The following is a 19627-nucleotide window of genomic DNA, read 5'->3' as shown; positions in this document are numbered from 1 at the left end:
ACGCTCACCCGTTTATAGCTGAGCATAGTCGAGAAAAATTCGACTTCTTCGAAGAAAATTTTGCAGTTTCAAAGACTGGAAACTTCCACTTGAATTTTTGCCTAGTTCTTATTTCTTCGGACCGTTGTTTGGTTAGTGTCCGGACACAAATGTCTACATTTAGACGTAGCCGGAAGAAAAACCTGGCTCGTCTAAATGTAAACAATTCTATAGGAGTTGTAGGAAATTCTGTCGGAAGTTTGGACGTAGTCGGACGCAGCGTTTGTGTCCGGCGTCCGATCGGGAAAGCGGTCGGAATAATGGGAACAAGGTGTTTCAGAGATGTTAGTTAAGTAATGGATTTGTGATTCAATTGTTAATAGTTTAAGTCAAAATGTTTTAGTTATTTTCTGGGCGCAATTTTATGTGACTTGAATGCGGCGATAGAAAATATTTTGTGGCAACTCGAAGTTCAGTGAACTGCACTATACGCACTACATGGTTTAAAAACTTGGACATAACATTAATGGGGGATTGATTTCGCTGTTCAATAAATCATTTTAAGAAGCTTCTAATTCTAAAACCACATTTTTTCATTACCTAAGAGATTATTTACCAGCACAATGACTTAAGAAAATAAGGCACTATACAAAAGACTTCCTAATGTGTGTTTTCTGTAGTCTATATCATTTACCTACTAATAGGGTTACTAATGAATGTTCGTTATAATAATATGCAATGAATATAAATTGTCATTTATAAATCATTAATCAACTTCAATTTGACATTAGATTTCAATAGTAATCGTATATCGTCGGTTATTGATACAAATGGCATAGTTAATAAACGTCAAATATGGAAATGAAATTAATGGATAATGAGATTTTATACCTATAACTGTGTAATGGGGTTTCAGTCATGCCATGATTCAAAATGTAATTTGGTCAGTAAGTGGTAATTATTGTGCTTTCATCAAATATTTAATTTTAGCCCATAAATGAGTTCTATGTACACTCCAAGTCAAACAATTTTGACCTCCTTAGTACTGACCTTCCTAAATATGCCCTTTCATACCTTGCGCGTGTGCAGTAGCTAATTTCAGAAGGGCACAATTATTTGACGTGAAATAAAACAGACTAAAAATAAATTGTATTTTCTTTTTACTGTCTCACCGCGACGGCATAACAAGACAGAGTTATTTTTCAGTCATAAAATTACTGAGTATTTATAAATCAAACGTACAGCGACGGTAACTAGGTACTAAGTAAAAAGCTCCAAATAAACCTCAGTTACTGGTAAACTTTTGATTAGTAGTTAAAGTTACCTTGTCGTGAAAGATGTTATCGAAATTATAACGACACGAACTCATTTGTGAAATACAAATGCCTTGTTTTTTTTCTTTCGAGCTATTTAAATGTTTATTACCTGAGCACATTAACCTTTGTTCTTTAAGGTTTTAATGGTGGGTAGCTGGTTTTTCACTGCTGTCACTTTGTTGTGAATTTATGTAGGCTGTATTTGGACTTAAATCTTGTTTTCTAGAAAGATGGTAAACATTTTTAATGGGGTGAATGTGGGCTCGTTTGTTTCGTTTAGCTCTGTTGAGGTAAACATCGTTGGAAATATCAATTTTATAGGAATGTGGACAGCACAAGGCTAATACACTTGTTAACCACATCAGCATTTGCCTAAGCTTTAAAAAGATTCTCTCTCTATTGCTTTCTTTGATAATAATAATAAATCATTTAATAATAATGGGAGGCTTGAAGAATCAGACCACGATTTTCCTTTAGTCTTTCAAAAGCCAAATTGAAATGAATGAAGCCTATTTTGAAATTTAATTCAACCGATAAAAGTTCAAGAATTAACATAAAAAAAAATTTGTTCCAGTAAAACCGCTAGCTGTAGAAATAATTTCAAGAGAACAACCGCTGTCAGTCGGTAGAAAATCAGAATTGTGGTGCAAAACGACGGGGGCGCGGCCTCCGGCTACCATTACTTGGTGGCTTGGAGGCAAGAAGATAGACGCCATTACTAAAGAATCGGTAAAGGAAAACTTTAATATTATATAAAAAATGCTTATTTTAAATGAACTTTGTAGTGGGTACTTTTTTGTGTCCGTAAGAGTAATCCCACCCAAAACAAAAATGTGAAAGACTGCCAAGTTCGATAATATGGGAATGCTTCGCCTATAAAAGAAGTGAGATCTGAATAAGTACCAAGTTCCATACACATACCTCAGTTAAAAATAGTTACTTTTTAATGATGTTACTTGGAAAGTTTTCATACACCTTGTTATAAACCTACTAAACGCAATGAATCAAGTATTTAATTTTCTATTAAAACTTGCCAAGTAACATCATTAAAAAGTAACTATTTTTAACTGAGGTATGTGTATGGAACTTGGTACTTATTCAGATCTCACTTCTTTTATAGGCGAAGCATTCCCATATTATCGAACTTGGCAGTCTTTCACATTTTTGTTTTGGGTGGGATTTCATTTATTTTTGTAAGGTTGTTTATTTTATTTTTTTCTTATGATGAAGTTAGTTAAAGGAATGTCTCATTTATACTATCTTTTAGATTTTTTAATATGCACTATGTTTCTTACAAAGAAATGAACTAGATTAACTAAATGGACTAGATTTACCAACTGACTGACATGACATGTTATCATATATTAAGTTCGTGGATCAAAGTTACACATTCGTTATTTTCGAAAGTGATTCACACTTGGCCGTTTTCAGATTTTTATTTTACTTCTAACTACACTATTTTACTTCTAACTAAACTAAATACAAACCATTCGAAGATATATTATATAAATATAGATAAATTTAGTTCGTTTTAGTTCCTTAGGGGTATAAATTTACACCGGGTATAAAACACCTTCATTATTTTGAAACCGACTCACACTTGGCCATTTTCAGATTTTTCCCTTTACCTTGAGATAAAGACCTACCTCCATGCCAAATTTCAAGTCAATACGACCATTGGAAGTGGTCTAGGTTTTTGATGAGTGAGTCAGTGAATCAGTCAGTCAGTGAGTGTATAGTAAAAATAGCGATTTTCTGACGTCAATATCTCAAGACCTACAATAGGTATATTAAGGCGACGAATTGGTCAACAATAATTCCATAACCGGCACGCGCATCTAAGGCGCCAAAAGGGGTCGGAGCGTCTGAGCGGGGCGAGGATAACAATACGCGCGCTAGCTTATAACTAAAAGTCGTAAGCGACAAAATGGTTTTGTAATTTTATTATTTAGAAATGATAATTTAATAAAAAATCCTTCTACAATTTTAAAGAGTATGTATATACTCAACTACTAAAAAAGTTAAGAGGCTTAAATCGGTCCCGTTTGCCCATAATATGTGAATCTCTTTTTAAAAAGAGGTATGTTTGATATATTTTTCTCTGTTATAAAAGTTACCTAATCATGTTTCTACGTCTAACAAAATAAGGTTTATGTCATGAACTTTCAGGTAACCAAGTTGTATTTTGATCCGTTTTGTATTTACTGAGAAAAATTGAGATCCTTGGCGCCAAAAATACCAATTCGTCCTCTTAATGAAATTTTGTATTTTAGATAAGTGAGGGGGTCTCAATAGATACTAGAAATTTGATATGCGTAAATAAAATAGATTTTGAGTTACAGGGGGGTCGAATTTGGCCCGAAATGGTTCGTGTAATATAACCCACGGCCGGTGTGTCGCTTTTTTTGCTCGAACTTGGCGGACACACTGCCGTGTGTCTAGATTAGTTTTGTGTTTACATGACATATGTTGTGTTAAGCACGTGATTCCGTGCGTGGTAGTATGTGATCCAATTAGTTATTTTTAGCAACTAAAGATAGATCTTCTTAGAAGATGAATGAAAGAATAATGGAACCTAAAGCATAGTTTTACTGTAATACTGAGTCATGCTTTTAAAAAGGTGCTCATATCAAAATCTCGACTTCTGATGAAGGTTTCAAGTATTGTTTTTAGGGAACAGAGCCAGAAAATAAGGTTTTATTTACCTACTTATTTTCTTAATTTCAGCTTTATCATAATCAAAGTCACAAAATCTTAACATTCGCAAGACCTCCAACAACATTATACTCTAAAAACTAAATGCCAATAATCTTTATTTACCAGGGTATACAAGACGCGAACGAGACAGAATCTCTACTGCAATGGATGCCATCAAAAGAACATAACGGCCAGGTCTTAACCTGCAGAGCGGAACATACCAACTTCAACCATTCCAGTATAGAAAGCAAACTGCCCCTCAATGTGTATTGTAAGTACGAACTTATTTTGAATGTGAGAGCTTTCTTTAGAGAAAATTTGTTTGGAAATAGTTGTAGAGAGAATTTTGTATTGGGGAACTGGTTAATCTTGTACCTATATAATTAGATTTATGCGTATGGTTATCGATTTGGAAATTTCAAAAGGTAAAGCAGGCACTATGTAGACTTTGAAAAAAGTAGTACTATTTTTTCAGTTTGATCGAGGCCAGTTTTTGCCAATTGTTGCTCGTAACCGAGCTACTATGTAGACTTTGAAAAAGTAGAAAAAAAAAAATAGTTTGATAGAGTCCAGTTTTAAGTTATATTTTTTCTCGTAGGATAATCTCCCTTTTTTCCTTGGAAACGGTAATATTGACTATCCAGGCAGGTAATTACGTTCTGCACAGTTGAAAATAATAATAACATTCTAATCAATAAACAGTGAAGAAACCGATGGAGATACAAATCAAAATATAATAGTCCCGACTGACTGTCTCTGGGATCCGTTTTGCTTCTCCTCTTTTTCTTAGTCGGCTAAAAATATTGAAAAAAAAATAAGACACGATTTGTACAACATCAACTCAAATATTTAGCTCTAAAGGTAGATGGGCCATTAATAATATTGCATGAGCACAAACATCAAGAAACCAAACAACTATTTGTACCAACAGTGATTTAATAAAGTCTAACAGAATCAACATTTAGTTTTAGCGAAGTTTTTCGTCGAAGCACCGAGTTGTTTGCCGTAAATAGCTGCATTGCAGTTCTAGTGTAAACACCAAACTGCCTATCGTTCTGTTTAGTTTCAATTAACGTTTTACAAATAATGTAACGTACAAAAATACTAGCTTATTTTAGGTGAGGGTTGGTTTTAATAGTTGGTGATTTTGGTTAGTAATTAGTGCTTGAACATAAGTAGGTGTTATGTTATGCCCAAAAGACTATTACGTCCTCAGATAAATATAAAAAGTATTAATTCTAAGTATGCTGAAAATCACCACATTTTAAAGGTCAAGTTTACAAAAGACAGTATTCAAAAACGCCCGCCCTTCACCACATCCTATGTGTTCTTGCTGGGAAGAAGAAATATTGGAACGAACTCCATAAAAAAGACACAAAATCATTTGCTCTTGATAAATTAAAGTAGGTACTTTAAACAGCATAAGTATAAAAATATGGCCACAATATTAGCACGCAATATCGTCCATTTCGCGAGACACTCCACACAAAACCAATTATGCTAGTGATATTTTGCATAATACGCCATGCAATACTATAACTCTAATTGCCATAACATTACTGTTGGCAATTAAAAAGAGTTTCAAGTTATAACTTCAAGATTACTTAGAACTCGGTATTTATTACATTTACTGTTGTTTGATTGGTACTTATATAAAAAGAAATCTATTATGTAACTGTCTGAAATAAAAACTTTCACTAAAGGTTTCTAGGGACGTAAGTAACATCTAAGCAAAATTTTTACACCAACGGATTTTCCACTCGACTTTTTTCCGCGCGATAAAAATCTGTCATGCGGCTTCACGTGTCATCGTTTGAACCATTTAGTTGTCATAATAATAATTGCGTATGATCCGCTAGTCAGGACTATTACTGAACATTATAATATAAATAGGAATGTTATGTAGAATTACTCATACAAAAGAAATCAGATTTTAACCGACTTATTTTGTTCACCAAGAAACAGCTCATATTAGTTTTACGATCCTCCGTCGATGTCAACAGTTCATTTAATACATTAACGTATTTTATTGCCTACATGGCCGCGTTGTAAATATTTTTTCTGAACTAAAGTGAAAATTTGCGCACATAGCGTGCGAGTAGTCGCCATTTTTCATCATATAAGCTTTTATGATCGACCGTAGGTAGTTTTTTTACTTTGCAAATTAAAATGTATGTTGTAGGTAGTTACTGTAGCTTTTTGTATGTACGTAAAGGTTATTATGTATATTTTAAGACTTGTTTCGGTTTGTTCTGGGTTATTAAAAGTACAATATAGGAATGTTGAAATGGTACACAAAATAAAAAAATAAATAAATTGTTAACACGTCATTACATCTAAAAACTTTGTCTCTGGATGCCATTTTAATGTATGTGTATTTCAATTTTCAGTTTTAATAATGTTTTTCGACTTCAACTAGCAATTACTTTTATAATTTAATTATTTTTCCTTTTAACAAACTTCGTAGCCAATTTAGTTGTAAATTACCAAAATGTTTCAATATTTAAAAATAATACAGATACTCTTAGAAATGTAATACTTGAAATTATTCTATCCTTCGGGCCTTTGTTTTCAATTTGATATTTTGATGAAGCGAGTGTAAAAGCTACTGAAAATTAAAGTTGTTGTACACTAAAAGCGTAGAGATAGATTACGATTTATTATTGATGAATCGACACGAGTTTTGCTGCAGAAAATATTTCACTATGTGGATGGTTGATGTAGCTTGAATTAGTTAAGTGTTGACAGTCGGTGAACGAAATGGCTTATTGCAATACTAAAACACCTACATAGAAAACGTTTGGTTCCAGAAATAATACAAATATTTTAACATTAATAGTACCTATATCAATATACGAAGATCAGCCAGAATTCTAAATATCTTTTAAAAGAGCTATAGAATTCACAGGCTTATATCGCTCGCGTACAGTGGTGTTCTGCCTTTATTGTCAGACTAATTGGATCAGAAGATGAAAATTATGAAATATTTTAGTAAGGCAGGCTCAAATTATTCTAGTCATAATTCCAATATGATCGTTATTTGAGATAAAAAAACATCAGGCTGCTATTGATCGTTTAAATGCCAATATTCTTTTTATATTCGGTATTGAATATTAAAACTGTAACATATAAATTTAAAAAAAAGTGACATGAAATTGGCAGTGGAAAGAATGCCTATGGCTTAAAAATCGGTTCGTTAAAAATTCTGTTGAGCACGAAATGTCAAAAAACAGAACAAAAGTACATAATTCCCGTGTTGATCTAAATAACACTTAATAACTTTTTACTCGATCCCAACATCTCGAAAAACCAAGATTACAACAGGATTAACTTATTAAACAACCAATACAAAATGAACAACTCTTTACCCATTGAAACAGTCGAACCTAAATTTCGTGGCCATTTCCACAAGTTTATTCCATGTTTACTTTTGTTTTGTTCATCAAAGCATCCATATTAGGATGACGTGTATACGAAAATGAATCTTAATGTGGTGTTGATATGTTGTAATTTTTTTTTGTGTAGATATGCCAGAAGCAACAATCCACCTTGGAGCCAAGATGAATCCGAATGACATTGAAGAGGGTGATGACGTATATTTTGGCTGTAAAGTTGATGCCAATCCGCCAGCCTACAAAGTTGTTTGGGAACATAATGTAAGTAATCAATCTTTGATATTTATTTTCGTTTTCAATTTATGTATGAATATGCTCGAGTTTATTTTATTGATGTTGTAAATTACATTTTCGAGTATATTTGATATGAAAACTTATTTCGTGTTGGCACAAAGTAAGATGAGCACTATATGAAAATAACTATGTCACGGTATAATGGAGTAGAATAGCTTTGCTTTAGAGTCCCAAATAATAACACTAAAGAATGTTTAAGCAAAGGTTTTCAATTTACATTTGATTTGATACAGAAATACACCAGAAAATAAGGGACTGCTACCGAACGTAGCATGTTTGAAAGCAAATTAAACAGCCCCAATTTTCAAAAGCGTTTTGAATTGCACTAATGTAGCTACGCAAATACGTTTCAGCAAATAATTCAATTACTCGGAAATTCAATTAAACAGTCTAAAAACTAAAACAGGCCAATGTTTGCGCAAGAAATATGTCAACTTCATTTTAGGTTAGGTAAAATACATTTTAACACGGATAATATTCATAATCAAAAGTTGCAAAGCCCCTAATCAAAGTGCAAACTTTTATTTTCCCTAAGGTTTAGTCGGGTTTTTACCAATACAGAGATTGTATTCTAGTACGTGCGTTACAATGTTTAGGTATTAGCCAACCAAAAAGTTCGATAGAATTCACGATACGAAGAAACGAACGCCCATTGATACGAAGACAGTTGGCTAAGAATTTAGTATGCAGTCAGCATAGGCTACACAGCTTACTTAACTACTTAAAGTCTACAAAAAGCTTAAAAAAAATACCTTTTTTCGACTTCAAAAATACTTTCTTTTTCTTTTTTGAAAACAAAAATACCTTTTTTTTTGGAGACTTTTAATGATTACTTAAGCCATTAATTAGTGAAGGATTTGTATGACATTCCGTCACTAAGGAGTGACTTAAGTAATCATTAAATGTCTCTGAGTGGGGAGGACAGACAAACAAAATCATCAAAAGGCACCAAATAATTGAATACGTTCACAAATCGTATCAATTTACATCCCGCATAGCAACCAGGATTAACGTCATGATAATGTCATACATATCTAACGTGCTTAATGATCGTGTCGGTGTAATATTCGGTCGAATCGATAAAGGTAATCGAATCATTTGTTTATTTACGACACGAATGATTTGTGTGGGCCATATGGCTTGTGAATAGGAATTCTGAATATGGAACGTTATGCATTTGGGTTTGGAATTGCTTTTTGATGATACCATGATTCCATTGAGTAAATATTACGCCCATACATAGGTTAATCATAAAAAAGCTGGTATCAAAGATATGAGTTGGTGAATTTACGTCATCAAAAAAAACAAAATTTTAGGTCTCTTTAGAAAAAGTTTTCGAAAAGAACAGATTATAATTTGATTATCATTCAGGATTTGTTTTTTTTTTATAATCTTTCATGAAAATGATAAAATAATCAATTACTAGGTACAAGAAAGTGCTTGAATATTGGTACGATTAAAAAAAAAAAAATACGTGTGGCACTCGGGGACTGCCGCTATAAAGCTATTGCATAGCATTCTGTATCAACTTATGCAATTATAATTATTTATTTTTATTTTTTATTTTATTCATACAGTATTTCTTTTTCTTTGATATTAATTCAAGTTACACTTTTTGAGCGTGGAAAACAAATTTTTCTTTTTTTTATTAAATAAATAAAAAGTTAATATTGTTTAAAATATTTTTTATTATTTTACAATACATGTGGGTTTTATTATCTTTCTCACAAACAGCTGATTATGTATTCGTCCGATTTCGGAGCAGCTCGTCTCGATTCGGGCGAGTTCCGTAAAGTCACGTCAAGTCAAGTACAATACGTCTAAGGCGATTATCACACTGCCCCGCATGATGCAGCGTAGTGCGTGGATGCGTTTTTTTCCGTTGTATGGAAATATCTCCGTTTGTATGGAAAACACGCATAGTCCAACACACTGAAAATGCATCCACGCGCGTTCATGCGGATCACGCACATACATGCGGAGACACACGCACCCCCGCGCGTAGGTGCGGGGCGAGACGCAAGGTATGGCACACTGAATCCCGCAATGCCGCGCGTGATTTTGAATGGGCGTGACGTGTATATTTGAAAACGGAACTCGCTGTGCGTGAATTTACAAAACGCACCTACGCGCGTGAGTGCGTGAAAAACCCGCACGATGATGCAGATCTGCACTCCCGCAGGAACGCGCGTAGGTGCGTCGACACGCAAGATGCAGCGTGATGCGGGGCAGTGTGAAGATCACCTAATCGCACGACACACAGCTCCGTGTCGAAGACTGCCGAACTGACACGACGTTAGACGATGCACGGCCTTCAAGCCACACCTCCGGAGCGTGAAGTTTTTTCGTTATGGAATTTCTGGATTTGGTCCCCGCGCTCAAGGCCTGCGATAGAAGCTATGCAATAGCTTAAAAATCGCTATATTAATCGATTTCAGTTCAAAAATGAAAACACCAACAATGCAAGAACTATATATTTTTTTTGTTATTTTATACTGTTTCGTATAATAGTTTAACACGGTTATATTTTTTTAATTATTTTTAAACATTGATCGCTCAATAAGAAAATGTTTTAATCGGCTTTTTCGGTATTTTAGAATTATTCATAACACGCTATTTTTACTAGCGCTACAATGCGAACAAAATGTAAATGATTTATGTAAACCACAACGTATGAAAAACGTTTTTCATTTGTTTTATTTTATATTTCCTAACCCCAGTTATTTTTCACACACACAGTTTTAAAACAAAATTAAAATGAAAATTAATTGCTATACGTAAGGCTGCCTTTTAAGTTCTGTCGTTTGGTAACCTCCCGCGATTTTTAAAAATATATATATATGCTATTTGAATCTTTTTGAATTTAGAATTCGAAAACAAAAGAATGTTTTTAAATAGGTCGAATAGTTTTATTGTATCGTCCATTCAAAGGTGACAGGTCGGTTGCAAAAATGGAAATGTGTAAGGAAAATTTGAGTGCGATAATTTTCTACAACTTTAAAAGGGGATTGTCGCGACTTCAGTACTAGAAAGAGATTAATTCTGTATTTAGTGATGTAGCACCATTCCTTAGGACCGCAGAACGCTGATATTTAGAATTTCAACCTGGGCACTCTAGCTTCAGTGACAAGCCTCGTGAAGGTCGTCCAAAAACCGCCATGATGCAAGTTTATATCGAGGCTGTGCGGCAGCTAATCCTCGCAGACGGACATGTAGCATATGGTGAAATAGAGGCATCCGTGGGCATTTCAGGGACCACAGTCAAAAATATCCTACACGAAGAACTTGGCGTAAGATAGATGATCTCTCCATGGATACCACATTTTCTTAGCGACGACCAAGAAACAGCCCTAGTAAGTTGGTGACGTCAAACTCTGCAGCGATTCGACCGAGGAGAGTCAAAGCAGGTCTATGATATAGTTAGTGATAACAAGTCCTGGATATACGCTTATGATCCGGATTCTAAGCAGCAGTCAGCTGTCTAGGTCTTCCAAGACGAGCCAAAACCGACCAAAGTCGTACGCTCGCAAAGCACTTAAAAAAAAAATGGTTGTCTCGTTTTTGGCAAAGGGTGATCGTGTCGCCACTATTGTACTAAAATATCGCGACATGGTTACCGCTGACTCGTATACCATTGTTTGTTTGCCAAAAGTCATCACCGAATTTAGAAAAAACTATCCAAGACTTCGAATGATACTGCACCATGACAATGCAAGTTCGCGCACCGCCCGCCAAACACCGATGTTTTTGAGTTCCCAAAATGTTGTAATATTGGATCATCCACCTTACAGCTGTAACTTAAGCACTAATGATTTTAATACATTAACCAAAATTAAGAAAATTCTTCGTGGACTACCTTTCAGCACACCTGAAGAAGCTGTTGACGTATACAAATCGGCCGTTTTGACTACCCCCACTTTGGAATGGAATAAATATTTAAAAACTGATTTGAATGCATGCAAAAGTGCATTAAATATCGCTAAGTATTCTTAAAAAAATAATAAACGGTAATAACCTATTGGATTATCTATACTTATTTCAAACGACACAACTTAAAAGGCTCGTTATTAACAGAAAAAGTTTCAAATTGCCTCAAAACTGAAACTGAGTTAATCCAGTTAATTTAAAAAGATAGTTGCAATATATTTGACAGTTCAATTAAATCAAGTATCAATTCGGCAAAAACGGTCTCCCCAAACAGTTACCACTAGTAAATATTGCAATACGAATTTATTTGATGACTGCATCAATTACTAGACAGAAAATAATGCATTGAACCGTGAAACGACGGCCAAAAAACGTGTTTCGAACTTATGTAATATCCATGTTTTATACTGATTGGAAATCTGGTGTATTACTCTATCCCGCGGCAATGGCTGCATATTTTTCAGTTTTTGGTGCTAATAACAAAAGCTGTCTGTTATAATGATCTTTTGTTAGAAGTTGTTTGCTATATTTGATTTTTGTGTTGAACAAAAGCTTCTATGAATTTAACACTATGCTATTTTTCTAGAATTTTCTTTTTTCTGTTCCTAAAATATGGTCAAAATTTTTGTTTATTTATAAACATATAAATAGGTAAAAATCTTGATATGAAGCGTGTGCGCCACATGGATGTAATCTATGTTCCATCAGACGACACCTTGGAAGGGTCTAACTTGTCATCTAAAGTAATCCGAAATAAATGGAACCGTTACGTACCTACCAGTAAACTAAGTCACCTGTGATGGAACACAACACCAATATAGCAGGCCTCAATATCAATATCACCCAAAAAAAATATATATCATCCCTAACAGAAACCTTGTCAAACCTCATAATTTATCCACAGGGCGTCCTCCTACAACACAATCCAGCGAACGGTGTTATAGTGACTGGGAACACTAACCTAGCATTAAGAAACGTGTCCAGACTACAAGCTGGCCTCTACACGTGCACGGCTTCGAACGTCGAGGGGGATGGCAAGTCGCCGCATTTACATATGCAAGTTGTCTGTAAGTAAAATCTTGTATAAACCGCCTGTATATCGTATAATTAGTTAGATAAGTCCGCTTTTTGGAGTAATGTGTTTTGTTTATATTTGGAGGTATGTAGATTTATGTTTTACGTGGACAAAGGTTGTTTTTAAACTGTTTAGTGTCTTAAGTAGGTCTTATAATTTTTGAAGAACGAGTTGATAAATTGAAAAGTAGGTTGCATGCTGAGGTTATTTGATGTCGAAACTGAAAAAAAAAACTGTATTGTTTACCGGATGTCGTGTGATTTTTTGAAGTCTCACCCCATAATACTGAAATGTTGCTTAACATTTTAAGTCCCATTTAAAAGCCTTTCTCACACACCAATTTACATAAATATGACAACGATTTGATAATGTTAGAGTCAAGCGAAGATGGGACATGTTTCATATTTGGTCGTTTGTTTTAAACACAACCAACTTTAATTCCAAAACACAGCAACTTGGTACAGCAAGATTAGAATACCACTGACCCACTTCAGTTTCCATCATCACAATTGATTGGTACACGAGATTTTCAGTATGTTTGGTCTGAATCTAGCTTGTTAGATGCTTCTCAGTAGCTTGGTACTCTGCTTTGAGTAGCCAATTTGAATTCTCAGTATTACAGAACAATGTGTTTATCAGGATATTGTTTCTAAATTGAGATCTCTATATGAGATTGGTAACTTGAATATGTGAGGTGTATTTGGCATGTTATTTTTAATTTCCGATGTTTTAGATCACTGTTAATAAATAGGTTAAAATTCCTTCTCTCAATGAATTTTCTTCTTTAGAGGAATTATATTTTCTGTCAGATATAAAAACCCAATATACCTTTCACAATCAGAAAATTGTAAGATATAAAAACAATTTCATACATCCTTTTGTACAATACGAACTGGAGATACGAGTGTTGTTTTTTAGGGTTCCGTAGCCAAAATGGCAAAAACGGAACCCTTATAGTTTCGTCATGTCCGTCTGTCCGTCTGTCCGTCTGTCCGTCTGTCACAGCCGATTTACTCGGAAACTATAAGTACTACAGTGATGAAATTTGATGGGAATATGTGTTGTATGAACCGCTACAAAAATATGACACTAAATAGTAAAAAAAAGAATTGGGGGTGGGGCCCCCCATACATGTAACTGAGGGATGAAATTTTTTTTTTCGATGTACATACCCGTGTGGGGTATCAATGGAAAGGTCTTTTAAAATGATATAAAGTTTTCTAAAAAACATTTTTCTTAAAGTGAACGGTTTTTGAGATATCAGCTCTCAAAGTCGTAAAAAGTATGTCCCCCCCCCTCTATTTTTATAACTACGGGTATAAAATTCTAAAAAAAATAGAGGTGATGCATGCTAATTAACTCTTTCAACGATTTTTGGTTTGATCAAAGTATCTCTTATAGTTTTTGAGATAGGTTGATTTAACTGTAATTTACGGAACCCTTCGTGCACGAGTCCGACTCGCACTTGGCCGGTTTTTTTTTTCATCTAAATATATTCCTGTTATATACATAATCTATTCCAAAATTCCTTAATGTCCGAGATACACAACGCTAGTTAAGCTAGAACTAGTTTGCTAGCTTATTGAAACTTTCTAGCCTAGCTTAAAAAAACTGACCTCATATTGTATACCTCCTATCAAAATCAAAATCAAAATCAAAAGTCATTTATTCAAAGTAGGCTGAAAATCAGCACTTTTTGAACGTCAAATCTACAAAAGACAGCCCCCAAAACGCCCGCCCTTCACCACTTCCTATGTGTTTTTGCTGGGAAGAAGAAGTGGTGGAACAAACTCCCCAGCAACACAATTCTGTCTGTATGGTTTGAAGAACCGTATACAAAAAAATAAATAAAAATATCACTCAAAATTATACACATAAATTTGTATAAAAAAAAAAAAAACAAGTAAACATGTAATCATGTTAGCTAGTACACACCTTTCCCATACCTATTACTCAAGCAGCTACAAAAAAAAAAAAATGTCGGAAAAAAAAAAAAAGAACATAATGCCTCCATTCAGTGAAAATAGGTATAGTTTTAGGGCGTACTCAGCGACATGCGAAACACGACGTGTTTTTATATATATAATATATAAAAAAAAAAAAAACAAATTTACAACATAAACAGTGAAAACGGTGAACTAGGACTACTGTTCAAATCAAAAGTCATACACATTATATTACGAGTCAAGAAAATATGTAGTCAGCAAGACGACCTGGTACCACAAGCAGCACCCGTTCACGAGCATAACGCGAGGATCAGCCATCGCCCCCCTCGCACATTTTTGAGGGAGGGAGGCAACCCGACCACCGACGCTACCGCAAGCAATACCGTCTAAGGGAGCATGACGACTTGCAACCACATAACAAGAAAACAGTTAATACTAATAGTTTTACAGTCGCTAGTAAACCATTTACAAAATTGCGAAACAACTCATCGTGAAAACAGTACGATGGTGATAATCTGTCTGTATACATACAAAATGGAAAATGTCACGTATAAAATAAAAGTAAATCACATCAACTATCAATGATAACTCTTGAAGCTGTCCGGTGTTTAACATGAGGACCAACTACTCTTATCGTTTAGGTAATCATTTACAGTATAGTAGGCTTTCTTCGACAGAATAGATTTGACTTGGACTTTAAATTTATCAAATGGCAATTCTAGTAACGACTGAGGAAGTTTATTATAAAATCGTATACCTAGCCCCTTAAATGTTCCATGCACCTTGTGAAGCCTGTGAATGGGTACGCACAGTTTATGCTTGTTCCTAGTGTTGATACTGTGGACATTACTTTTCTTAGTGTAGAGATGAATATTCTGCCTAATATATAGTATGTTAGCAAGGATGAATTGAGATGCCACAGTAAGGATACCTATTTCTTTGAAAAGCTCCCTTAAGGAATGCTTGCTACCTAACTGATATATTGCACGAACGGCTCGTTTCTGTAGTACGAAAATGTTTTCGATATCTGCAGCTTTGCCCCACAGTAGAATACCATAGGACATAACGCAATGAAAGTAACTAAAATAGACTAGTCGAGCTGTGTCTACGTCAGTGAATTGTCTTACTTTTCTGACGGCGTAGGCAGCAGAACTAAGCCTTCCCGCGAGGCTAGATATATGCGAGCCCCACTGTAGCTTTGCATCAACTGTTATTCCCAGAAACACTGTTGACTTCACAGTTTCAAGAACTTCATTATTTAGGATAATATTAGGTCCTAAGTGTTTCACATTAGGCAAGGTGAACTTAACACATTTAGTTTTTTTAGCATTAAGAACTAAATTATTTGTTGTGAACCAGTGCGTAACTAAGGAGAGTGCACTATTCACTTCATCAAATTGCTCTCTATTCCTATCAACTTTGAAAATGAGAGATGTATCGTCTGCAAATAATACTATATCACATATATTTTTCAAATGGAACGGTAAATCATTTATATATACTAAGAATAAGAAAGGACCTAAAATAGAACCCTGCGGCACGCCTAATTGAACTGGTAGGCCTGAAGATTTGACACCGTTGATGTCTACGCATTGCAATCTATTATTTAAATATGATTCTATGACGTTCAAAGCTCCGTTTTGAACGCCGTAATAACGTAACTTGCGTAAAAGTGTGTCATGTTGAACGCAATCAAAAGCTTTGGAGAGGTCGCAAAAGACTCCTATTGCGTTTTGAGAGTTTTCCCATGCATTAAAAATATGTTTTAAAAGAGCAACACCAGCATCAGTGGTCGAACGACCTCGAGTAAAGCCATATTGTTCACTATGGAGGAGGCAATTTACATTAAAATAACTGAGCAACTGCTTGAGTATTAACTTTTCAAATATTTTACTAAACGCAGGTAGAATTGAAATTGGTCTAAAATTACCAATATCCGACTTGGTTCCTGATTTAAACAAGGGAACGACTTTACTTTGTTTCATGAGGTCGGGAAATACACCAGCATCAACGCATTTATTGAATGTGACAGCTAGATAAGGGGCAACAATGTCAATTATATGACTTAAAAGTTTAATGGAAATACCCCAGTAATCACCGGTGTTTTTTGCCTTGAGAGTTTTGAAGACATTGATGACGTCTTGCGGCGTTACATGCTCAAACTTGAATAAGAAGTCACACTTGGGTACACAACTACGCAAAAGCTTCTCAGCATCAGTCGAAGAAGAATTTAAGGAGCGAGTTGTAGCTATGGGTATATCGGCAAAGAACTCGTTAAAGGCTTTTGCTACGTCGTCCGCATGACTAACAAGTTTGTTATCGATTAAGATCTCCAACTTCTTTTCATGCCTGACCGATTTACCAGTTTCGTTATTTATTATTTTCCATGTAGTTTTAATTTTGTTATTTGACTTTTTAATTGTATTGCTTAAGAATTTAGATTTTGCGATATTACAAACCTTTTTAAATAATTTAGAATATTGTTTAACATAACTAACAAATGCATCATCAAATTGATACGTTTTTATTTCATACAGCTCATACAGCCTCGCTCTACTTTTATAAATACCTGTGGTGGCCCATTGATTAAAGTTGGCCGAGGTACTTTTAATTTCCAAAGTTTTGGTTTTAAATGTGGAATCAAATTCTTTCTGAACAATACCGAAAAGTGATCCATAGATGGCATTAGGATCCTCGTTGTTAATAATGTTGGGTTTAATTTTTTTAACTATATTACATTTAAATCTGTTACAACGACTAGCTGAATGGGGCCTGCATTCAATTTTAAGTGGACTCGTATGAATTACCATAGGAAAACTCACTTTTTGGCCACAGTGGTCGGACGTGAGGTCGTTAAAGACTAAAGTATTATTTGATTCAACAGAATCGGTAAATACATTATCGAGGCAAGTAGAAGAAGACTCCGTTATTCTCGTTGGTTCATAAAATAAATTCACTAAATTGAAAGACTTAAATAAGTTCAAAATTCTAGTAGTTAATGGAGAAGCCTCCAAGATATTAACATTGAAATCACCACATATAATTTTACATTTCTGACTTGATTTTAATTTATTAAGTGAATCTTCAATTACCGATTCAAATATACTGAAATCTCCCTGAGGGGGGCGGTAAACGCAGATTATAATATAACGCTCAAGTTCCACACAGGACAACTCTATAGTGCGCTCGATAGAAAGTTTAACTATATCCGGGCGTTGTTTACATTTTAAATTATTTGAAACTAGAATCAAGGAACCGCCTCGAATAGCCTTACTTCTTACAAACGCACTTTGTATTGTGTAATAGTTATCATTAATAAACAGTAATTCATGCTCTTTTAACCAATGTTCGGTTAAACACAAAACATGAACATTATGGGTCTCCATAAATAAACTTAACTCTAACTCCTTGCCAGATAAGCCCTGCATGTTTTGATGTACAACATTCAAAACATTTGACTCACCTGTTGTCGTGCCTAATAGTTTAAACTAGTAGGCGTATCAATAGTAATGTTAGTAGTATTACTAACAATATCCGAAGATACATGACAAGTACCTGTGTCAGTGTGTATATTATATGCTAAAAGATTAGCAATATGTCGTTTACAGCTAGGTGGCAAATACATAGAATGTTCAGTTAGTTTAAATCTATTGTCGAATTGATTAACATCAAAAACTGAAATAGATTCAAGACGATTAATCCTATTGTACATTAACATATTTAGGTCGAAAATGTGCCTATTTTGTTCCTCAGTCAAACTGTAAGAGTAAGGTAAGGCACCTATTATGAATTTACATTTATTTATTTCACTTAAATGTAGAACAAGACTAACGCATTCTATAATATCTTTTTTTGATAACTGACTATCCTCCTTGTTTTTATTATACCCAGGTATAATAAAAACAATACTATTTCAGGATAATTTGTTCCTAACTAGATTTAGATTAGTCTCGCCAAGTGCTACTATTTATACTGTAAATATTAGTCTTGAAGGGGCGTCGAAGAAACTAGGTGAAGTATATTTTATTACAACCTCGTTAGGGAATACAAAGATATAAAAACCCGGGTAAAATGGGTGGGCGGTATTTCAAAGCGATGGGCAACACTGCACTGTGGTTTTTAATTTGTAATCGTTATACCATTTAGCCTGTGCTTGTAGACATCGGTGGTTAATTCAGCATTGCTTTGATAAAAGCGTGGTCTTTTATCGTAGGTAATTTATAATTGGTAGGTATTTTTAGAAGCTTGTTAATATTCCTTTAAAAATATTATCCTTCGTTCACATTTTTTTTTCCAGAAATACTCGTAATAGTAGGTATTTATTTTTAGTAATAGATTATACGCTTTATATTTTAGTGAATTAAATTCTATTTATATCCTTAACAATCAGAAACTAGCATTTATTAACGCCCCCGCAGTGACTACTATGTGTGGGAGTTTTTGACCAATCAGAGAACCCTTTGTAAATTAAAAACTCATTTTACTACAATCATTAAAGTAACTTTGGTATTAGTGATTTTTTATATTAAGGCCTTATTTTTAGACAAGCTGGCAAACTTATTCTGTAATAAAAATAAAATCAGTGTAGGTGTTGAATTCCTAATGGTGAAAAATATAACATAGGTACTTATTGCTGTCGTTCATAATAAACGGGAATACAATTTTTGTGAACACATGTTAAAGCTAACTATAGTCATTCAACTCGTAAAAAACAATAACACATTCTTCCACTATAGCATCATCATTTCTACCCGTAACCCGTCAACTTTACGTTTCGTTCTACGCAGTCATTCCCATCGCACGCAATAGTCCTTCCGAGTCTCTTTCCAGCCATTTCAGAAGCTTGTTTACTTTATTTTCATTTCTTTTATTTCTGTTTCTCACTGGGGAAAACGTAAAACCTTTTATCGTTACGACTCGCATCATTCGATCCTCTATTGTTTAAAGTAGGTATACCTGTTATAGCTGTGTGGATAGTTCTGTCATTGTGTTGGTAAG

The 19627-nt window shown here is 34.4% G+C and overlaps 1 protein-coding gene across 4 annotated transcripts in view; it reads left to right on the top strand.

Moving 5' to 3' along the window:
- The window catches only part of LOC124632450 (nephrin-like), a 271203-nt gene that overhangs the window by 220416 nt on the left and 31160 nt on the right, over nucleotides 1–19627 (top strand). For all 4 annotated transcript variants that reach the window (XM_047167300.1, XM_047167301.1, XM_047167302.1 and 1 more), the window contains exons 7-10: nucleotides 1870–2024; nucleotides 4119–4263; nucleotides 7518–7648; nucleotides 12513–12675. In XM_047167300.1, the coding sequence (XP_047023256.1) occupies nucleotides 1870–2024; nucleotides 4119–4263; nucleotides 7518–7648; nucleotides 12513–12675 (594 nt within the window). The remainder of the gene's footprint in view (nucleotides 1–1869; nucleotides 2025–4118; nucleotides 4264–7517; nucleotides 7649–12512; nucleotides 12676–19627) is intronic.

Source organism: Helicoverpa zea, chromosome 8, assembly GCF_022581195.2.
Source record: "Helicoverpa zea isolate HzStark_Cry1AcR chromosome 8, ilHelZeax1.1, whole genome shotgun sequence".
NCBI classification, from domain to species: Eukaryota; Metazoa; Arthropoda; class Insecta; order Lepidoptera; family Noctuidae; genus Helicoverpa; species Helicoverpa zea.
Note: the sequence above shows the minus strand (reverse complement) of the source record. Positions and strands in the feature narration are given on the sequence as shown.